The sequence below is a fragment of the Artemia sp. Qi Xiang Cuo genome, chromosome 7 (assembly GCF_049724085.1).
Source record: "Artemia sp. Qi Xiang Cuo chromosome 7, ASM4972408v1, whole genome shotgun sequence".
Taxonomy (NCBI): Eukaryota; Metazoa; Arthropoda; class Branchiopoda; order Anostraca; family Artemiidae; genus Artemia; species Artemia sp. Qi Xiang Cuo.
This window is the reverse complement of record NC_142800.1, coordinates 43,599,213-43,622,814: the sequence shown is the minus strand read 5'-3', so window position 1 is coordinate 43,622,814 and position 23,602 is coordinate 43,599,213. Positions and strand designations below refer to the sequence as shown.

The following is a 23,602-nucleotide window of genomic DNA, read 5'->3' as shown; positions in this document are numbered from 1 at the left end:
ACTGAAATATTCCAACTCTTGCATTTCAACGAAAGAAATTCAAAATGAACTTTGAAAAATCAAGAAAATGTAACTGTGACAAGGTAAACCACAACCAAACACTACTGAAATATTCCAACTCTTGCATTTCAACTACAGAAATTCAAAATGAACATGGAAGAATCAAGAACAAGTACCTGTGACAAGGTACAACACACCAACACACTACTCACAGATTCCCACTCAGGCAGAGCAACGAAAGAAATTCAAAATGAACTTTGAAAAATCAAGAAAATGTAACTATGATAATGTATATCACAACAAAACACTACTGAAATATTACAACTCTTGCATTTCAACGAAAGAATTTCAAAATAAACTTTGAGAAATCAAGAAGATGTTGCTGTGACAAGGTAAACCACAACCGGACACTACTGAAATATACCACCTCTTGCATTTCAACGAAATAAATTTAAAATGAACTTTGAAAAATCAAGAGAATGTAACTGTGACAAGGTAAACCACAACCAAACACTACTGAAATATTCCAACTCTTGCATTTCAACGAAAGAAATTCAAAATGAACTATGAGAAATCAAGAAAATGTAGCTTTGACAATCTTAACCAATAAAAGACTCTACCTAAATTTTTAAACTCTTTAATTTAATATAAATAAATTTAGAATTATCATTGAAAATTCGCGCAAATGTAGCATGGACACTTTAAACAATATTCAACCTATAAAGAAATAGTAAAAGTATTGCAGTTCAAATACAAAAATTAAAAGTTAACTTTAACAAATCAAGAAAATGAAACTGTGTGATGGTAAACCACAACCAAACTCTACTGACATTTTCCAACTCTTGCATTTCAACGAAAGAAATTTAAAATGAACTTTGAAAAATCAAGAAAATGTAACTGTGACAAGGTAAACCACAACCACACACTACTGAAACAGTACACCGCTTGCATTTCAACGAATGAAATTCAAAATGAACTTTTAAAGATCAAGAAATTGTAACTGTGAAACGGTAAACCACAACCAACCACTACTAAAATATTCCAACTCTTGCATTTCAACGAAAGAAATTCAAAATGAACTTTGAAAATTCAGGCCTGTGGGGCGCCGGGGGCCCTTTGGGGGGGGGGGGGGGGGCCGGGTGGAGGGGTTGTTCTGTGTCTCAATGCACAAAAAAATATTAAAAATGGGGGAGGGGAGGGGGGAGAGGGAGGAGGAGGGGAGGGGGAGGGGAGGGGGAGGGGGATGATTGGAGGGGGGAGGGAGGATGGGGGGGAGATGGAGGGAGAATGAGGGGGGCCAAAGGGGGGGGGGCCCTTTGGGAGCCCGGTGGACCTTTGAGGACTGGTGGCCTCCTTCGGGGTTGGCGTAGGGGGATTGGAACCCTTTGGGGTTGGGGCAGAGGACCTCACAACACTGTTCAAATGGAACTTGTGTATTATAACGACCACAGAGTTTCACCCTCAAATTCTCTTCTAAAATCTCTTCAAAAATCATATTTTAAAATGTCTCTAACTGTTTCGCCGAAATAACTCGAACAACAAATATTGGAAACACGCGATGTAAATCTTCATTTTCTCAGAAATCCATCTCCCCTAGGGACTCTATGCCAAACAACAAAGAAGCCATGTTTGTTTCTTAATTTCCCTTTCGTGAATCAATAATTCCACCACCGATTATGTAAATCACCCTCATGTCATTACACGTGGCCAAACAACAACATTGACTATGACATTTGCCTCGAACAACAAATATTGGAAACACGCGATCTGATTGTTTCCCGGAAACTCATAACATTTGGCTTGAACAACAAATATTGGAAACACGCGATCTCCCGGGAACTCATAACATTTGGCTCGAATAACAACAGGAAGGAAGTGTCATTAACTGTTTCCCGGAAACTCATAACATCTGCATCGAACAACAACAAGAAGGGAGTGATAAAGTTCCTGTTTTTTCATTCTCACTGACAAAGTCCATAAAACCATCCATAAATGTGACAAAATTCCTGTTTTTCAAATTCTCACTGACAAAAACCATAAACCACGTGGTTCTATGCCCATATATGGTGTACTCGTAGGAGTATAAGGGTGCTCTCTACTAACAACCTACGGTACTTAGTATATTCTCCTTGCGAAATCCCCCCCCCCGGGAAATATGCCTCCCGGAAAATCTCCCTGTTAAATTCTCCCTCGTAGGAATTCCCTCTTGGAAAATCTACCCGTGGAATATGGCCCCGCGGAAAAGTAATCTCTTGGACAATTTCCTTGCGGAAAATTCCCCCCACATGCAAAATTCAGCAGCCAAAGAGAATGTGTGACGAACAAAAATAATGAAGGAAAGAATAAATTTTGGAATTCTACCTACGTTCCAAGATATGGGCAGGATATGTGGTGTATTATATATATCCTACGGTATTTATGGACTTCGGCATACTCCCCTACCGGAAAATACCCCCAGGATAATTCTCCAGGCGGAAATTCCCCCGTGGAACCATGGAAAACCCACCGCTTAAAATCCTCCCTCGGAAAATACCCTCGTGGAAAACACTTTCTCGCGGAAGCTTCTCCCGAAGAATTTGCCATCACCGAAAATCACCCTTGTCAATCCACCCCCCCCCCCCCCACCTGATAAGTCTCTCCAATAGCAAATTCAGTTGTCCAAGGGCAATTAGGATGGTTAAAAAGAAATGAAGAAAAGAGCATAATTGTCCAACAGCTTTTTTCAAGGAGGGGTGGTGGGCCATCATGTGGGGGGGGGGGGTGCCAGGTGCCAAAAATAGCGTATTTCATTGCCCAAATGGTCTAAAATATCCACGGGACTTCAGATGAATTCAGAAAGGGGAAGGGGGAATTAATGTCTCATCTCCCTTCATTTAGACTAAGCCTGAATAACGATGCTAGGACCACTAAGCGTCGCCCATCTTAATGTTGTCTATAAAATACTTCCGATTTGAAGCCCTTGTCGATTTTTATAGTTGTTATTTTATTTATTCTAGTTATGGCTAGTAGTCTTCAAAGTTTCTTATTAGCTAAAGCACAGAAACAGATATCTTTTCATTACGTATATATATATATATATATATATATATATATATATATATATATATATATATATATATATATATATATATATATATATTATATATATATATATATATATATATATATATATATATATATATATATATATAAGATAACTTTCCTAAAACTAGTAACATCAAAGCCTTAATGATTTTGAGTTCTAAGGAGCGAAATTATTGATAATTAGTCTAATACCTTATCTTTTTATTTATTTTGTCCATATAGGAAGAGCAAATCCTATCCTATAATTTCCAAGGAGAACCAATCAGAAACTCAATTAGGATTCCCAACAAGTTAAATAACTTGAAACAACTAAGCACAGGATATTATTTATAAGATAAAGAAGAAAATATATATTGAAAAATATATATAGAAAGTGCTACTAAAGTTGCACACACACACACATATATATATATATATATATATATATATATATATATATATATATATATATGTATATATATATAAACCAAATATACCAAAAACAAAATATAAGTAAAAACAAACCCGGGACTGTAATTTATTAATAAAGATAATGGGTTGAAGAAACCGCTTCTGTCGGGGTGTTGAACACCAGATTCCCCGGTGACTAGCCGCCACAACCGGAGAATCTAAGAAGGAACCGAAATACACATAACACACTTGAAGTAGCCTTTAGTTCCAGACTTAACTGTTCCATAGAAAAGAAATAACTAAACACAGGATGAATAATAACTTAATTGACTGAATAATAAATGAACACTTTATTTAATATACTTATATTTGTGGGGATGAATTGGAAATATTTCAGTATTTTAACATTTCCAAACACATTTACTTCTTTGCCTTATATAAAAATTCTTTCTTTAATTATTCTTTCAAGTTATTTTACTTCCATGGAACGTTAAAGTCTGCCATAAAATCTAATGAAAACTTCGCCATCTCTATGTCTTGGCCCAAGGCTAAAATCATCAGCTTGTCACCGGGTAATCTTGGGCTCCAATCCCGGGCCAGCAGTAATTTTTCAACTTATTATCTTTAATTAATAACTTAAATTCAGGAACTTCAAACATACCACGTAGACATAGCACAGTTGAACCTCAACCATTTTCTGTCTATTTCGGGCAATGGCGGTTCTGACCTCTCTTGTGCCCGGGGACAAAATCTTTACCAGCACCACTCTCTCCCCCTGTCTCACAATAATATTCAGGCCAAATTTTAACCTAAATTTATTTTAATAAAATTCCAACTGTGTTCCCAAGCCCCCCCCCTCCGAAATATTTGTCCGGTTCATAAAAACGCAACGAAAATGCCCATAACAAAATTTTTTATGCTTTTTTAAGTCTTTTTTTGAACCCCCCACCGCCCCCCGAAAAGATATCATTTTGTAAAAAAAAAAAGAAAATCCTGGATACGGCCCTCTATGTTCCCTAATTTATTTTACTAAGTATGAAATTTCGAAAATTACAAACATATATATATATATATATATATATATATATATATATATATATATATATATATATATATATATATATATATATATATATATATATATATATATATATATATATATATATGTGTGTGTATGTATATTAGATATTTTGACATTTTGTACTCCTAAAATTTCCGTGCCCGGGGCAAGTACCCCCCTAAACCCGCCTCTGGTTTAAGGTTCAACTTCGGTTGGATCGACTATCTCAAACTAAGAGGAAGATTGAGCTCTCCACCATTTTTCGTTCATGATAAAATCAATGCCAAAGGCACCGAGGGGGAGGGGGCATAATAGTGCTTCCAAGACATTATTTCAATTACTAAGACTCAGAGATACAGCGAAAAAAACAAAGGTTTTCAAATATTTTACTCATTTTCTTTTGGCTCTGTTTGATTTTGACTCATTCGAAACAACTATTTTGTGGGCCCAACACTTAATTAAAAAAAGAATCCCTATTCGGACTCGATTTAAATGCCTCTTGAGGGATAGTTATAATACAATACCCGCAGAATTCTCAGATGATTAATATTTTATGTACGTCTAAACATAAGTTGCTTGAAAACAAGGTCTAATCAGTTGTTGCTTGTATATCAAACCTTAACTTTTGATAAGTGGATCCATCCTTTGTTTTAAGAGATTTTCAGATAAAATTCATGTTGATATTCTAGTAATTTTCTAACCCATGGTAGTCCTTTAACGTTTCAAAGCACATTCTTTAGTGGGGTAGTTTACCCATTTTTGAACCGTTAAACTTTATATTTAAATCTGTTAGAAATAGGCATTCAGTCAGAATTTGACAAGTAGCAACATATACCCTACTTAACCCTCTGTTTTTGCTTTTTTTACACAGCCCATTCTAAGCATGATCAGAAATCTATCAAGTGGCTAAATCCAGACGAGTTGTCATCATCCTCTCAAAGTGAAATAACTTCAAAATTTGATATTCAGATTGAAATGCTCTTTCTCTTCTAATGTTTTTTTTTATTAGGAATAAGAAACCTATTGTTAGTCAAAATTTATTAAAAACTGTGACTTTTCAAATTTTGTATTATCATCTTTTAACGAAAATTGAATTATTACTACTACTACTACTTACAACTCACCGCATCACCAAGCCTTTTCCTTTAAATCTTTTTTCCTTTAAAAAGCATTTCCTTTAAATCTTTCTTTATGACATCCTCCCATCCCAACCGCGGGAGACCTGCTTTCTGTTTAGCCCTAGACGGTTTGCCGAAAAGGACAGTCTTCGGCAACATGTCATCCTTCATCCACAGAATGTGCCCTAGCCATCTCAACCTTTCTCTAAAAAAACACTCTGAGCCTGAGCTATTCTACTTTCAACATTTTCACTGCTCCCACTGTCTTTACTAATAATACTACCAAGGTAAGTGAAGCTGTGCACCTGATCAATCTTTTTGTTAAGCAGCGCCACCTTTTCATCTTCACTTATTCCTAGCCTTAGTGACTTAGTATTCTTAAAATTAATTTTCAGACCTATTCTAGCACCATGAACTCGCAAAATCTCTTACAATTCATTCATTTTACTCACACTTTCATCTAGGATACTTAAATCATCAGCATAATCTAAAATCCAGGAGAGTCTTTCTTTCCCATTTGATTCCGTTGTCTCCCATTGCCTTTCCTGTGCTCCTTAAGACAAAGTCCATCAAAATGATCCATATAAAGTGGGATAAAACACAATCCTGCTTTACTCCTGATTTAATATGAAACAGGCTGCTAGCCCCATTTCCTACTTTAACCGCAGCAGTGTTATTCTCGTACATAGCACTAATCTCGTACACAGCTTTAATATATTTGTCTGGTATACCATACAGGGATAAGATCTTCGCTGCAGCTCTTCTATCATCTGAATCAAAACGCTTGCCCATAATATATAAAACTGAAGACCAAAGATGTTTGATAAACCAGGCTCTTCTCCATTTTAACCTAAGAGTAAAAATTTGGTCGACACATCCTCTGCCTTTCCTAAAACCGCACCGTTCTTCTCTCATAACATTGTCTACAGTATCTATTCTTCTATAAGGTGTTATATTACGAAGTAACTTGCAACCTACGGAACAAGACTAAAGCCTCGATAATTACCACACTCACTCTTATCACCTTTCTTATACAGTGGTTTAATTAAGATTTTTCTAAAATCGCTATGTACTTCCCCCTTTTCAAAAATCATATTCGCAGTTTTCAATAGCTTATTTCTTACCTCAGAGTCACCATATTTAAGTAACCTATTTACCACACTATCAGCACCTGGAGCCTTATTATTTTTAAATCCTTTTAGTATCTTCCTTCAAATTCAAGGTATCACAAAATCTTTCATTTTCCTCTGCATCTTTTCCTGCAACTCTGTCTCGAATTAGCACATTCTCAAAATGTTATATCCACTCTTTTTAACTCTTTCCTTATCACTAATTGTCGCCCCTTTTCTGTCTTTAACTGGGACAAGTCCAGATCGACTACTCCTTCTCAATTTATTAACATCCCAGTACAATGTTTTACTATTATGCCGTCTAGCTGCTTCTTCCGTATCCTCGGCAATTTTCATCCATGGTCTCCACTTCACACCTCCTTAGTTTATGTTTTAGTGCTTTCTCCACTTTATTTACATTCCTTTCGTTTTTACATGATCTATGACTCAGATAATTCTTGTACAAGCCCCTTCTCCTCTATTAAACATAAGGCTTTTTCCCTAATATTCCTAGCTGCGTTCCTAACTTTCTTCCCTAAGACACCATCAGCAACTTCACAAGTTGTTGTCCTAAAATTATTCCATCCATCTTCCACATAGTCCAATTTTAAACTCTGAAGTTAAGTATTCATCTGTTCCTGGAACATTTCTCTCAAATTCCCATCGGGGAGTCTACCAACATCATAACTTCCCGGGAGGTAGTTAACCTTCCGAATTTTAAGCTTTAAATTTACCTAGACACTACTAGATGGTGATATATACTTTTAACATCAATAACAGCACTCCTATATACCCTAGTATCTTGTATTTATGCTGCCAATCTTCGGTTTATAATAACATAATCAATAAGGTTTGTTGTCTTGCCATCACGTAAATACCATGTAAATACTATGGGCCATTTTGACCAAACACCATATTGATTATAACTAGATTGTTATACCTTTAAAATTGCAGCAACCAGTAGCCATTACTGTTTTCTTTTCCTACACCATATTTACCTAGGCTAGGATACCGTCTATCCTTATTTCTACCGACCTGGGCGTTAAAATATCATAATAAAAACACCATATTTCTACCTGAAACCCTGTCTATTTGCTGCTGTAAATGTAAGTAAAATCTATCTGAGTCACTAGTATCTCCGTCAGTCAGTTCTGCAGGGGCATTTACTTCTATAACTGATACTTTGAACTTTTTATTCATAAAATGAGCGATTAGTATCCTATTATTAATACCTTCCCAGCCTAAACAGTACTTTGAAGCTTCCTTATTCATCATGAGCCTTATTCCCTGTCTATGTACCCCATCTTTCCTGCCTTAGGAAATAAATTCTATATCACTTAATTTTATGCTTCCTACCCCTGGGATATGAGTTTCTAAAACTCCTAAGAAGTCCGATACAGTCTGAATTCGTCTATTTAATTGTAGATAGGATAGTAGTTTTTTAACGTCGTAACATTCCAAGTTCCAATTTTCATATTTTTTAAATCATTGAAATTATATTTGCCTCATGTAAAAGCAATGGTTCCGGATACCAGTGCAGGATGGGACCAACAAATCTTCTCAAGTCTACACCAAAGCGCTGAAGCTGGCTTAGAACCGGAAAACAAGAAGTCCCTGGGACCTCCAGTATGAATGGAGGCTTTGCACAATCCTTGGCCCATCTTGGTCACAACATGGTTTTCAGCACTTGGCAATGCTCTTCTATCAACAAGAGTCAAAATCCTGCACAGACAGTCTCAAGCTTATTACCTCCAACTCATTATATATTCACGCCTACGAACCCCATTATACTACTATGGGGAGGCAACACAGAGAAGAATTATCCATGCGAATACTGTGTCGTGTACTAGGCTATAATTTCCTCGAGTGCTGTGACTCCTCAAGTTATTACTACCTCCACTAAACCCTAAGACTCATTTTGAAACTGGTTCCAAATCTTTTTCTTCTTCCCTCTTCTGTCGGTAACCCTACCTCTTATTTTATAATCTCAGCGAAGGATAATAAATCTCAATTCCCTTTTAAAAAGCCTAAAACGTAAGGACAAAACAGATGAGTAATATCTCTGAATAAGGTACGAATTTAAAATGGTTGTAAGGTTAAGTGGCATTCAAGCGCAGGACCCTGTCCTGGATTAAGTTTGAAGCCCATCATTACGACGGATCAGCCCGTTTTAAATCCTTTCTGGAAACTGAGTTAAACATTGGTTGTTGTTAAACTTTGGCTTTTTCTATTTTAGAATATTATCTATTTTCTATTTTTCTATTTCTATTTTCTATTTTTGATGTTTCTATTTTATCTGTTCAATGAACAACAGTGAATATCATTCTTTGCTTCGACATGAAAGTTGCTGTGCAATTGTCACAGTGGCAACCATTTTAGGTGGGAACTGTTAAATGGGAAATCCAACGAGACTACTTGTTATCACAGTGTTTAGTCCAGAAGAGGCAATTCACAAGACTGCTGCCAAATTCTTATTCATTTTGGTAAGAGGGAAAAGTAGAGGTAAAGAGAGATCTTACCTCTTTGCAACCATTTGTAGCGTACTGACAAGGAACTGGTCTAAAAGAGCAAAATGCTTCGTGTGTTGCTTTATTATCCAGGAAAAAGGCACTCGGAGCAACCTTGGCTTTGAAATTTACAAGGAAAGGCAATTGTTAGAGCCACCTTAAAAAATAATAATAATTGAGCCCTTATGACTTTTAAATAAACACTAAGAGATTACACAATTTCTTCAATTTTTACCAATATCAATCAGTTCAAAATTTGCACAGGAATCATTGAATTAACCCGGATGCCCTAGAGCCACTTGACATTTTTTACCGATCGTTTTGCTTTGCCGTTGCAACTCTAGCGCGTACACACTCGCTGGTAAAAATTCTACAGTCGCAAAATCAGTCGACCATTAATATATCTGAAAGCATACAACAGAAGTTTATTAAGTTGGATTTTGGAAGCAGTTGTCTGTTAAGGGGGTGCAACGTTTATGACTAATTATTCAGCATTTATTTATTAAACAAAGCCGTTTTGTATTTACTTTGATTATACCTGAAAAAAACGACGATTTGCCCCCTACCCCCACACACACATATTGAAAAAAAAATGTATGCCCCCACTTTATGAATTTATTGCATGCACATTCATGGGGGAGGGGCTTTAATCTAGAAGCCATTCTGAAAACTAATAGGTCGACATTTCTCAATGTAAATGAATTCCAAATTTTGTTAAAGTAGTATATAGTTTAGGGCACATAATTTGGATTAACATTTATTTTTTATTTAGGATAAACAGGCTTTGATTTATTTAGGGTCAAAGGAAGGAGATAATTTGGGCATAATCCCAAAAACGCCAAGTGTGTCCTGGGCCTTAATCTGCAAAAGGACCATGATGCGACAAAAACGAATGACAGAGGCTAATACGATGAATGGTGGGTAAGCCTATTACGTTTTATATTTTAAGGATCCATACCTGAAAATCCAAACAGTTACCATGAAAAAGCTTAAGCTTTCTTCTTCGTCTTCTTCGCAGTTTGTAGTTCAAGGATTGACCACCAATTTAAGGCTCTTTTTTCTGGTTATACTCAAATCAGTCTTTTGCTTTCTACGGTTTTTTTTATTGTTTGGTATATCATATCTTTTATGGTCTTGATTTTCTGTTTTTATTGTTTTTTGTTTTTTTTTTCTAAATTTCTGATTTTGCAAATCCCAATTAGTAATACAGGCACAATTCCCGAGCATTTCAATCGTGACATGCTTCATCAGATTATCAAAGTTAGCAAATAAGTTACACAGGGGAGTACACAATTTGGGGACGTCATGAGATAATTACTTCTAATTTTTTTCCTCCACCTTATACTTTGAATATACCATTTTTCGGATTTTGATCAAAAACTGAAATCAAAACAAAATTGAGCCCCTCTAGATTTTGAAATATACCTTTTTATATTACCAGCACTCCATTTTCATGTATTGGCGTCCCTGAAGGTACCATCAATTGAGGCCCCTCGCTGAAATTTAGGATTTTTATTGAGATTTCTAAGGGTCTAAAGTAGGAATTATTTTTTATTGTATATTCAGATCTGCTGGCAGGCACAGGTAAATATCAAACAGGTTGTGGTAACGAACTGTAAGTAAGGAGCGAAACGGCACAATAGTAGACGAGACTCTAAAACACAGAATTTTGATATCAAGAGATATATCAAAAGAATTGCCTTGTTATGTTGATTCCAAATATATAAGATTCATCAAGCTTCGTGTTATCCATAAAAGGCTACGAGCCTGAGAAAATTTGCTAATTTTCGAAAAAGGGGGAAATACCTCATAAAATTCAAACCGTCTTAATGAAAATCATACCATCAGATTTAGCGTATCAAAGAACCCTACTGTAAGGGTTTCAAGAACCTATCTGCAAATATGTGCAATTTTATATTTTTGTCATAAGAAAGATCACGAATGAGTGTTTATTTGTTTTTTCCCCAAAGGGTAATCTTCTCAAAATTTCCCAAGGGATGATCTTGATCGTATCGAAGTACACTGTACACACTTTCGAAGACATGGCGAAGCATACATGGTACAGCGACGATGGCACAGCAAAAAAGATGCTTGACTTCATCATTGTTAGACGACGCTGGCTCTTGTCTATCCAGAACTGCCACTCATACAGAGGCGCAGAGCTCGGCAATGCCGACACCCGTCTCGTTTCTGCAAGGATCAAACTTCAACAGAGGACCAGCAAGAGTAACTCCTGTTTCTCCAAGAAAATAGACACCACTCGGCTACAGCACGATTCCTCATATTGCAAACGGAATATGGTTGAAGCTTTTCACCGCTTTGAGGCTCTCCTACAATGCTCAGAGATCGAGTCAGCGTTTAACACTTTCAAGGGCAGTGTTTTCACAGCAGCCACAGAAGCTGTGGGCTCAAAGCAGCGAAAAAAGAAACAGTTGATAAGCAGCCAGAGGTTCGTACTAATCGAGCAGAGACGGCGAGCGAGACAACAAGGAGATATGACGCTCTACAGACACATCAACAAACAACGTAACTATATGCTACCCAGGGACAAGAAAGACTTTATGGCCGAAAAAGCCACTGAGCTCGAGCTAGCTGCCAAAAAGAAAGACATTTGTGCAATATACAAGATCCTGCATGAGCTGACCGGCCAACAGAACATGGCGTTCGCAAGCTTGAAAGCAGCAAACAGAGAAACAATATGCGACCAGTAATAATGTCCAGGCCTATGGGAGAAACACTTTGATAATCTACTAAATTAAGATCCGCCAGATGGCATTGACTCAGGACTCGTCATTGCCGCTGCAGAAGCTACCTCTGCCCCCGGCGACGCCAAATTTTAGCCAGAGGACATTATTTCCGCCTTAAAAAAAATTCACAAACAACAAAGCAGATGGTACCAGTGGCATCAATTTAAACGTACTTAAAACAGGGGGCCCTAGGATGATACTTCGTCTACAGTTGATATCCAACATCATCTGGCGCACTGAAGTAATACCGTCAGATTGGAAAAAAAGAGTCCTTGTTCCATTGTTCAAGCGCAAGGGCAGCAAGACAGACTGTAGTAACTGGCGCGGTATCACCCTATCTGTTCCTGGAAAGCTGTTTGCAATGATGTAATTGCAAACATTTGTTGTAAAAGGATGTAATTGCGATTCTTCTGCTGAAACGTGCAACAAGTTTACAATATGCTTCTCTCCCTTCCCTCTCCCAACAAGCTGGATTCATTGCAGGTAGATTGTCAATTGAGTAGATATATACAGTCAGACAGATCATTGAAAAGACACTGGAATAAAACAAAAAAGAACGTATATAGCTTTCATCGACTTTCGTTCTGCCTTTGATACTGTAGACAGACGATCCCTGTGGCTAATCCTGGAAGTTGCAGGCCTACCTACGAAAGGCGCCGGCGGAAAATTTTCCAGGGGAGGGGGGGGGGCAAATGCCAAAATATCAGTGGTGGTTGGGTGACAGGGAATATATTTCAGGATTTTTTTTACGTTGGAATAAGTTTATTTTAAATTCTTTTAGGAAAAAACTCTCAAATAAAAAGAGCAATTAAATTGCATAAAATAAAATAAAATACAGTAAATTTGGAACCGCATGGATTCCTGGTAAAGGGATCAATTTGTTAAATCAATAATATATTTAATTATTATGTATTTAATCTTAAAGGAAAATCAAACTCAAACCAATATTACAGAAAGATTGCTTCCGTAGATTATAATAGATGTAGACTTTTCTTTATGCATCTCCTACACCTTAGAATAGTTTACAGAAGGAGTAGAGATACTTAAAAATTCTTCCTGCCTGCACAGATACCACGTTTTGGTTTTATAACAGTCATGCAAAATGTACCTGTTTCACAACAGGACAATTCTACCCCTCGAACTTAAATCACTAATATATTCAGACATTAAAAAACAAAAAACAAAAACAATAGCGAAAGAAAAAAAAAATTTCATATTTCAATGATCTCTGTTTGGATTTATAAGTACGGAGTGGCCCGGCTCAATAGTAACCGAAACTCGAAAAAACTGAATTTTGACGCCTATTTATATATCAAAAGAATTGCCTTATTATGCTGATTCCTATCAAAAGCTACGAACCTGAGAAAATTAGCCGGATTTTTTAAAAAAGGGGTAAAGACCCCCTCGAAGTCATAGAACTTTAATGAAAATCCCACCGTCAGATTCAGCGTATCAAAGAACCCTACTGTAGAGAGGTTTCAAGCTCATAGGCCTTTCTGCAAAAATGTGGAATTTTGTAATTTTGCCAGAAGAAAGATCACGGATGCGTGTTTGTTTGTTTGTTTTTTCCCTAGGGGTGATCGTATCGACCCAGTGAGCCTAGACCGTCGAGAAAGTGTTCATTATAATGGAAATGAAAGGTTCTAGTGCCCTTTTTAAGTTACCAAATAATTGGAAGGCAACTAGGCCCCCTCCCACGCCATCTTTTTCCCAAAATCGTCTGATCAAAATTTTGAAATAGTTTTTTTCTTCAGCACACATTGAAGGCCCGATAACTATATCTTTAGAGATAAAATGATCCGCTACAGCCCATGGGGAAAGGTTTTTAAGGTATAAAATTAACATATTGTTTTATTTGTTATTGGGACTATACATACATTTTTTGGGTGGGGAGGAGAGGAAGAATTTTCTGCTGAGAGAATTTTACGCTGGGAAAATTTTACATGGAGAGGGAAGTTTCCAGCGGGTGAACTTTTCAGGGGAAATTTTACACTTGGTGAATTTGTCAGAAATCCTATACGAAAGTTCTTTATGTCTTGCTTTTTTTTTACCGATTCAATTTTATGCATGGAGATGTTAAGGGTAATTGTCTGGGTTAAGTTTTTGCCAGGATTGAATTATCCAGAGGATATTTCTGTGGGGAGGGCGACTTTTCTGTGGAGGTGGATCCAGGTATCCTAGCGTTATTAAAAAACGATCAGATATTAAATAAAAAAAAAACAAGTTTTTTCAACTGAAAGCAAGGATCAACATTAAAGTTTAAAACGAACAGAAATTATTACGTATATGGGGGGGAGGGTGTTCCCCATTCTCAACAACTCGCTCTTTACGCAAAAGTTAAAATTTTGTCCCAATTCCTTAAAAACAACTACTGAAACACAAGGGTCGTTTAATTAGAAAAATAAGTAACTTTTTTGAAGTGCCGAAAAACTGTAGCGTGAAGAGCGAGGTATTGAGGAGGGGACAACCCCCCTCATATACATAATAATTTCTGTTCGTTTTAAGTTTTACTGTTATTCCCTGCTTTCAGTTGAAAAAACGCGTTTTTATTTATTGAAGCTTAGAGATAAAAATTTTTCTAAGTTTAATGAAAAAAGTATGTCAATTAAAGCAAAAGAATATGAAAAATGGAAAAATTTATTAATTAAAAGAATTACACAGAACAATAGCCTACTTGCAAAAACTAAGATATAGACTCCTAGCATTCAGTTCTGTTGAGCAATGCCGAAGCGTTGGACGAATATTCTCTAACAAAATCGACAGTCTTGAACTTGGTTATCAAACACCAAAACATTTAATGCCTTTAGACTCATTTTTTTTTTTTTTAAATTAACGCATTATCAAAGTAGTTTGTTCAAAGTAAAACATAAAAACTAAGATTGAAAAATCAAATAAAAATTTTTAATTTAATATTCTTAATCCAATTTTGAGTACCAAAAACCAATATATTTGACACCTTTATGCTTCGTAACTGTAAAAATTAATCTTTTCAAAGTGACAACTAGATAAATATAATCACTTCTCGAAAAATAAATGAATGACAATAAAATACAAAAAGCGTATCCTTTCAGGGGGGAAATACAAAATTCCCAGCATTCCGTTCAGGGAAAACATTCCTGATTGTAGTCGCTTAATTTATCAGCTCATGGGTACTCTGGCAATCCAAGCAAAAGTTGACGGCATATTTTGTTTTACCAAAATTACCCCTTATTAAGTACTTTTCCTTGTGTTTTCTTTAATTATATGAGCTTTTAATATCGCTCCTTAATTTAAGTTATTTTTTTTCTTTTTATTATTTAACCGTAGACAGGTCGGTGATCATTCCTTATCAGCATAGAAGTTCACTAAATAATCGATTGCCCTTAGTAGGCTCGTACAGTTCTTTCAAAAGAAAAAAAAAACTTTTGACCCTGATGCCGAAGCAAACTTGCCGGTGGAGTCTCATTTTTTTGTTGAGTGGTAGAACATAAAACATTTTATTCGCATGTATACTACGCCACACAGAGAGTTACACATAATTCTGATTATAAGGAGGGAAGCAAGAGGATTAGAACATTTTCTTTGAGGGGAGTGGGGGGATGTCTAAATAAAATAAATTTCTTTGTACCGCTGTTTTTCCATTGTTTGGGAGAGGGGCAATTCGAAGGGATTTTCTTGGGGGGTCAGGCTGTTTTTCAAAATTCCCATTAATTTGTTTTTGTAATAAATTTTACCATCAAGATTAATCTACATCATAGTTACAATTTCTGAATCAGCTTCAAATGGCAATTCTTTCTCACTTTACGGTTTTATATGGGCAGAATATGTGGTGTAGAATATCTTATAGCATTTTTTTTACATTTTTACTTTATTTCTTTTCTCGTGTTTCTGTAAAACTCTTTTCCCTGATCAACTTGAAAGTTACAGCCGTAAGTCCTTGGCCAAGTGGACTAATGCACAAAAATTATTGAAAGGATTGGTCCCTTTGAAATCAGTTCCTCCTGTAACAAAGGATGCGCCCCCAAAAGGGGCCGCAATTTTTTGGTTGGTCTGAAACTTATATGAAACCATGGGCTACGTGAACCCCAATGCAGATTGAAAGTAAAAAAAACATTGATTTTGCTAAAAATGGAGCCCAAAAAGGACCAAAAAACTGCCAAAAACTTCTTACCACACACTTCAAATAGGAAGAGTTTTTTTCTAGAAACTTAGGAGGAGGCCAATTCGATTGTAAATTGATAGTTCTAGTGCCCTTTTTAAAGGCCAATAGATACTAAAGGGAAATCAGCAACTTTCTACCTTCTGACCCTCCTCTAACCCTTATAATGTCGAAAAAAATTTGAGAAATCCATTTTGTTAATAACAACTTCTAAATGTATTGTAAGTTTGTCTTGGTGTTACCCCCGCAGATCCGGTGTTAACCTTTATCTTACCCTGTTATGGTAACTTAATCCCGAGAAACACACACAAAAAAATGAAATGAAATAACAATATGAAAATAAATGCTATAGGTTCGACTATAGGACGCCATGTGTCGACATCCTTTTTTGGCTCCGGGTCAAAATCAACCACAACGTGAATACTAAAGGGACGTTTGGTTCAGTGGTATTTTGATTTTATGAGTCTTTTAGTGAATGGTTAAAACAGTATATTAAGAAAATAATTACTATGCGCTTTTAAAATTAAATTATCACTATAAAAACTAAAAAACAACTTCCGCGGGTCATAGGTTGCTAACCACATATTCTGCCTATATTTTTGAACATAGGTAGAATCTTAGAAAATATCGCATTTTTCATTATGGTTATTTGTCATGCTTTATCTGTGGCTGCTAAATTTCACGTGTGGGGTGAACTTTCCAAGGGGGAATTTCCCCGAAGGAAAAATTTCCCGGAGAAATTTTCTCGTGGGACAGAATTTTCTGGGGGGGGGGGGGGTAAGCCCTGCAACGTTACTTAAAAGTCTCCCCCCTGTCTTAAAATTTGAACAAGATTTTTTAGTGTATACCAAAACACTGAAGTTGTAAACCTCCCGAAATGTCTAAAACGGTGTATTGCATGAACGTAGTATTGTACAAAAAAAAACTGAAGTCATACACTTTGAGCAGCTTTCCAAGGATTATTGATCAGCGTTGAAAAAAAAATCTATCTGTCTTGGTTCAAAAGTTGATTTTCGTGCTGCGGGCCAAATTTCTAATATCCCAACTTTCTAATAACTTAGGAAGAAGTAAAGCTCCAATTTATTTGGTGTTTGGACCAGGTGACCGCGGAATATTTTCAGCACTTTTCGATTTTAATCTAATTTCGATTTAAAACTGGAACCTGCCTGCTTGTCTGCTAGAGCGTAGTTTTTCAGCCGAAAGCAGAAACATAGCTCAACGGAAAGGAAGCTTGGCTGAATAGTTTTAGTTCTCTGACATACTATAAAAAATGTAAAAAAATGCGAGTCCAATAACACGACAGTCCTTTAATTTAGATGTTAAACTTCAAATTTGCCGAAATTTCAATACTCTTTCGGTATTAGAATTTCTTCTTTTTTTGTGTACTTCTTTCCCATGCAGTCAGTATGTTTGATACTTCCGGGCTGGCATCTGCTCTTGTTAGAACTAAAGTCGGTGATCGGAACGTCATATTGTATTTGGCTCCTTCAGTTAAGCCATTTGGCCATAACCCTACTGACCCTTCTGTAAACAAAGAATCATTGAGACAGGTATACATTTAGCCTCATGAGGATACAGCTACTGAAATGCAAAATAGATTTTCACCAGCCGTTCCATTGACAGTTCACTGCGACAAGAAGCTATAACCTTATCAGAGAGAAAAATAAATTGCAGATCGAGCTACAGGCCTTATGTCGGATGTGGGAATGGAGGGATTAATTTGTATGCTACCCGGTGTTGCCAAGATGAACTGATGAACCAGAATGTAACTGACCGTGTCGCTCGCATGACCCCTGACTCCCCATCAGGTAATTCAGGAAATATTGTTTGACCGTGTGCTTTGCTAGAACAAAATTTAAATAAAAAGTTTAAACAAACAGTAGTTTAAATAAGCGGTTTGAATTTTAATAATTAGTTCTGCTAAAAAGCCAGTAGTAGGGTACTGATTTTCAAACAAAAACGACCACAGGGAGCTACTCAAGCCAAATGTTTTTTTCTGGCACTGTCATTATTCAGGGACCAGGACCCTATCACATACAAGGATGGACGTAAAAAATAACAAACTTTCAGAAAAATACACCCTACAATTTCATTTTACGCCTCAAGCACTTTTGGGACTTCAATTGCTCAATGTTGTCCTTATAATAACTAACTTAGTCTTTGTTTAAGCTTCATCCATCAGTGTCAGTTACATGTCTGAACTTAGAACCGTTAAGGCAATTATTTGAGCATGGAATAATAAATAAAGAAGTTACTAATGCAGCGCAGAAAACTCTATTTTTGCCACCTGTTGTACCTCAGTGAAAACTTGGTCAGATAGGCTTTCTCTAATGACGGTATACCTTTCGAGACTAAAAAACTAATGATAGCTGTTTTGCATAAACGAAAGAATAAAGCAAGCTAAGACCTTGACATTGACGGGTATCAGGTAAGATATTGCTACAAATAAAATCTAAGATTTTTTACTTACAGCCAAGGCCGTATCCAGAGGGGGTTAGGGGGGTTTGAACACCTCCCAAAATGTTTTTTGACTCGTAGAAACGTAACAAAAATGGATATAAACAAATTTTGTTTGCGTTTTTTGAGGTATTTTTGTGTACCCCCCCCCCCTGAAAAAAAACTTTGAGTAAAACCCCCTCCGAAAAAAAACCTGGGTACGGCCTTGCTTACAGCATCAGCCAGTGTATTGTTACGCTCTATATTTCCACTTGATTTTCTTCGGCACAATGGAATAGAATTTAAAAATCCCCTCATCACATGTGGGGGTCTTGAGGTCCTTTTGCTGCACAGATATCCTGTTGCGCCTGGCAATTCGTAGCCTAAGTCTCGATCCCAGGTGCTGTAGGGCGTACGTAATCACCTTTACAGTCGAGAATCGTTAACAGAAACAGCGCAACTATCTAAAGCAAAGGTATAATATACCATTGCTGTGTCGATGGGCAAGGTTCTTATTCTTGTTCGGTTGTTGAATGTTGTAAATGTGCACTTAAGCAAGAATTTCTTTCTGAATTGCATGGGTGATTTTTCATAGAACATTAAAAATTATGTGTATTTACGCAATAACACTGAAAACTTAACAAACGCTGAGTAAGCGTTAAACGTAGTCTACTCTTGCCAAGTTATTTTTTTAGTTAACCAACTAGTGAAAAACTGCAAATTGACAGGGCCAGGGTCTAAGAAGACAAAATAATCTTCTTCATTTGCACTGGGGTGGGTGGGAATGCATCCTCTTCGAGTATAATTTTTCTAATAAAATTCTTCCTTCTTTAAAAATTTTGACGTCACGACTTGAATAAGTAGTCTTGTAATTTAAGATATCCCTCTTTTCTACAAAAAAAGAATTTAAGGGGTACGCTTTTTTCAAGGGAATTTTCATAATCAAATCAGTATTATGCAAAAAGTAAGTTTCACCATTAGGAATAATGGATTTAGCCCACTCAAATTCTGTAGAACCTGAATATGATATTAAAAACGAACATCAGTTGAATAGTAAAAACAAGTTTTTTTTTCAAATGAAAGCAGAATGACCTAAAAAACTAAAATGAATTCAAATCTACATATGAGGAGGTTTCCACCTCCCTTAAATTACCCCAACCTTCATACCAAATTTACACTTATTGTGGATACTGATCATATTGTCATCAACAACACAAGTTTAAACTTACCGTAAATTTAAACCAAGTTTAAATTATAGCGGAGAGAGCTGGGTTCGAAGGCGTGGCAGCCTTACTTGTATGAAAGATAATTTATGATTGATCTAAACTTAAAAAAAAACTGGTGTTTTTTTTAATCAGACATGGCTGAATTTAATATCTATTGCATGTTATGTCTTATCATCAGCTTTGTTTAGCGCACACGTGTTGATTTGAATCAGCAAGAGCTATTCAAAATTACTTGCCTGTTCCATTGCTATATTGGATGTATCCAAAAGTCTCTGCTTGCAAACATGACACGAGTTCGCCTTCATATTTAGTTTGCATGAGCAACAAACAAGATGTCCTTTTCTACAATGATATATTGGTGGGGTGACCCAATCCTTACATCCGTTACACTCAAATAGTCTCAGAAGAGCCTCATAGTTAACCAAATTTTCATCGTGAGGTTTTAGCCCATTCATTGTTCCATTTACATGCCTTTGCTCCATTATAATCCGGAGATATCCCCCGCACTAAACTCGAAAGAGATAGCTGAGCGAGGCTGGATTTCAGACGCAGGCGCTGTGCATATTTAAGGAACAGATCGGCTACGATGAACTATAATGTAAGATAAAAATGGTTTGACATCAAAAGTTTTATTTGAATGTGACATTTTAAAGCGAATGCACTGCCAACTGCTTTATCTTGAAATTTTTATTGGAGAAAATAAATAACACGTGACATTTGTTCGGCCAAGTACTGAAAGAGTCTGGCAAAAAAGACGAAAAATTACTCAAAGATTTGGGATAAAAAATAATTTCTCGTATTTATATAAATATATATATATATATATATATATATATATATATATATATATATATATATATATATATATATATATATATATATATATATATATATATATATATATATATATATATATATATATATATATATATATATATATATATATATATATATATATATATATATATATATATATATATATATATATATATATATATATATATATATATATATATATATATATATATATATATATATATATATATATATATATATATATATATATATATATATATAACCTAGTTCAGGTCCCATGGGGAGTCAGGTACCAGGTCAGGCCTGTGATATTTTTTTAACCTGACAGATTCATAGACTAAGATTGATCTTACAGAGATAAAGTTATAAATCGCACTCTTAGCTTTGCTTTGAAATACGCTTTGTTGCAACCCTTTTTGTTTGGACATATTCTCCAGAACTATTATCATATTATCTAGATCTTTTTGTATATTCTCCAGAATTAAAGAACCAGAATATACCGTCCGAAAAGCGATCCATTGTCTTATATTGGACCCATTCCTTCGGTTATAAATAATCCTGTAATCTGTCTAAGGTGGTTAACACAATCAGCTTGCCAGAAATAATACTTCACGACACATCATTTAAATGTTCATAAATGTTTTTTATTCCTCGGCGGCCAAGATTAAAAAAGACAGTACCAGGCAGTGGTGGATCCAGGGGGCAGGCACGGGGGCGCCCCCCAGCGTATTCCAAAGTAGTGTAATTTACTTAATTAACTAAAATTTGCTTTAATTAAACTTGCTCCTAACGCAAGCTTATCGGATTAACCTATTTTGCCCCCCCCCTTAAATTTTTTTTTGGGGATCAACCTATTTTGCCTCCCCCCCCTAAAAAAATCCTGGATCCGCCCCTGGTACCAGGGCTTCCATTTTCGAATCTTAAAAATCGGGGACAAGTCTTAAGAATTCGGAGAGTTTTCGGGGACAAGTCTTCAGGATTCGGGGAAAAAACAAAATGGAATTTCGTTGCGAAAATTTGGGAGCAATAACACATATTATACGTAAACAATGGCCACATTTTATATTTTCAAGACCTTTTCCCATAGGGCGGTGGTAGTTCAAATTAACTCTAAAGACATATTTGTTGGGTCTCTAAACCATGCTGAACAAAATGGATACGGCATCTCTAAATTTTGATCAAACGATTTTTGGGGGGAAAAGGGCGTGGAAGGGGGCATAATTGCCATCCACATGGAAAAAATATATCTTCAGGGAGAGTCCACATTTTCGCAGATAAAAGCTTTAACACTCTACAATTGCGTTCTCTGATACACTGAATCTGATGGCGTTATTTTCGTTAAGACTTTTTGAGATTTTTAGGGAGTGTTTTCCCCTTTTTTCAAAAATGAAGCAAATTTTCTCAGGCTCTTAGTCTTTGAAGAGTAATAATGAACTTAATGAAACTTATGTACTTGAAATCAGCATAATAAGCTGATGCTTCTGATATATCTATTAATATCAAATTCCGGTTTTTAGTTTTAGTTAGTATTGAGCTGGGTCGCTGCTTACTTACAGTTCGTTACCACTAACTGTCTGAACAGATGTGATCTGTAAATACCAGTAGCAATTTTTCATTAAGTCTTTAATCTCAGTAATTCATTAATAATATTGAAAAACAAACACAAATATTGTTTGCGGTTTCTAGATAGGTAAGTCAAATAGACAAAATTCAACCTATAAGTAAGGGGCAATTTTAAAACAATCATGAAATAAATTAAAAAAGGTAAATTTAAACTAATATTAAAAAGGGAATTTTGACAACAATTGATGCATTATTGGTTTTTCATGCTGATCCCAAGGTTCTAGGTGTTTACCCCCCCCCCACCCGGTAAAAAACCGAAAAAAACTCCCCCTCCCTCCCCCTCCCCCCAAAAAAAACATCTATATAAAATACTCCACCGCTGAAGTTTGACTTTCTCACAACTCTATTTTTTTTAAACAATAAAAAACTTTAGCGTAAAGAGGGAGGCGTTGAGGAGGGGACAGCCCCTTTCATATACGGAATAATTTCTGTTCGTTTTAAGTTTTAATGTCGCTCCTTACTTTCAGTTAAAAAAACTTGTTGTTTTTTTTTTATTCCTTGAAGGAACGGTTTCATATTGTATCTCGTTTTTAACGCTACCAACACCATGGACTTAGTAGATTGTTAAGACATGGTGGCCTCCTAATTTGTTCTACAGGATCCTTACTTCGTAAAACATGCGCACAAAAGCCGTACACTTCTAAAAAAACAGAAGAAACTTTTAATAAGAAAATCAATCGCCATAGGTTCCTCTCTCGGATACTTGTCAGGAAGGTAACGAAAAAGTTTCAGTCAAGTAATAATAAAAAAAACTGTAAAAAACAGGTGAATCAAATTTGGAATTAAATTAATCGTGAGAATAATTACCATAATCGGAAGATTTTACTGGAGTATACCCCTAGACATCAATAATGAACTGTTGGGTCCGTATCGACTGAACGAGTAACAGGGTAGGTAAAAACGAGCAAAAAATAAACCTACGGAGAAAGCCCCTTATCTCTGTTACCCCATATAGCCTCGGATTCTCCTTAAACTTGAGAACACCAGCAACAGAGGTGAATAATTTGTATAGTAAATTTTAATCGTTGTACGGACGGATAATAACTGCTCCCTGAACGTGTGTGGAATAGCATCTGTATGCACATGTTTTAAAGCAGTGAATCTTTAATAGAAGAAGGCACATAAGCCGTTCAAACACGACTCAACTGGAAAAAAGTATCCTAGGAAAATCACAACATTTGAAGGCTTGGTGTATCATTGTAGAGCTAGCATCCCCTCAAGAGGTGAACTGTTTAACTAAAAACTATAGTTGAAATCGGTCTTCTAGTCAGTCACGTAAGCAACTCCCAAGATGGACTAGAGGACAGAAGAAAACCCAGTAAATGTGAAATCAAGGCTATCGAAAGGT

At 36.0% G+C, this 23,602-nt stretch overlaps 1 protein-coding gene across 1 annotated transcript; it reads right to left on the bottom strand.

The window, feature by feature from the left end:
- Positions 1 to 9,284: 9,284 nt before the first annotated feature.
- LOC148950307 (E3 ubiquitin-protein ligase sina-like) lies at positions 9,285 to 20,376 on the bottom strand. Its single transcript, XM_089091549.1, has 2 exons — positions 20,052 to 20,376; positions 9,285 to 9,425 (listed from the first exon to the last, which is right to left on the bottom strand). Exons 1-2 carry the CDS (start codon positions 20,295 to 20,297, stop codon positions 9,354 to 9,356), a joined length of 318 nt encoding a protein of 105 aa, XP_088947675.1. The 5' UTR covers positions 20,298 to 20,376; the 3' UTR covers positions 9,285 to 9,353.
- Positions 20,377 to 23,602: the final 3,226 nt, after the last annotated feature.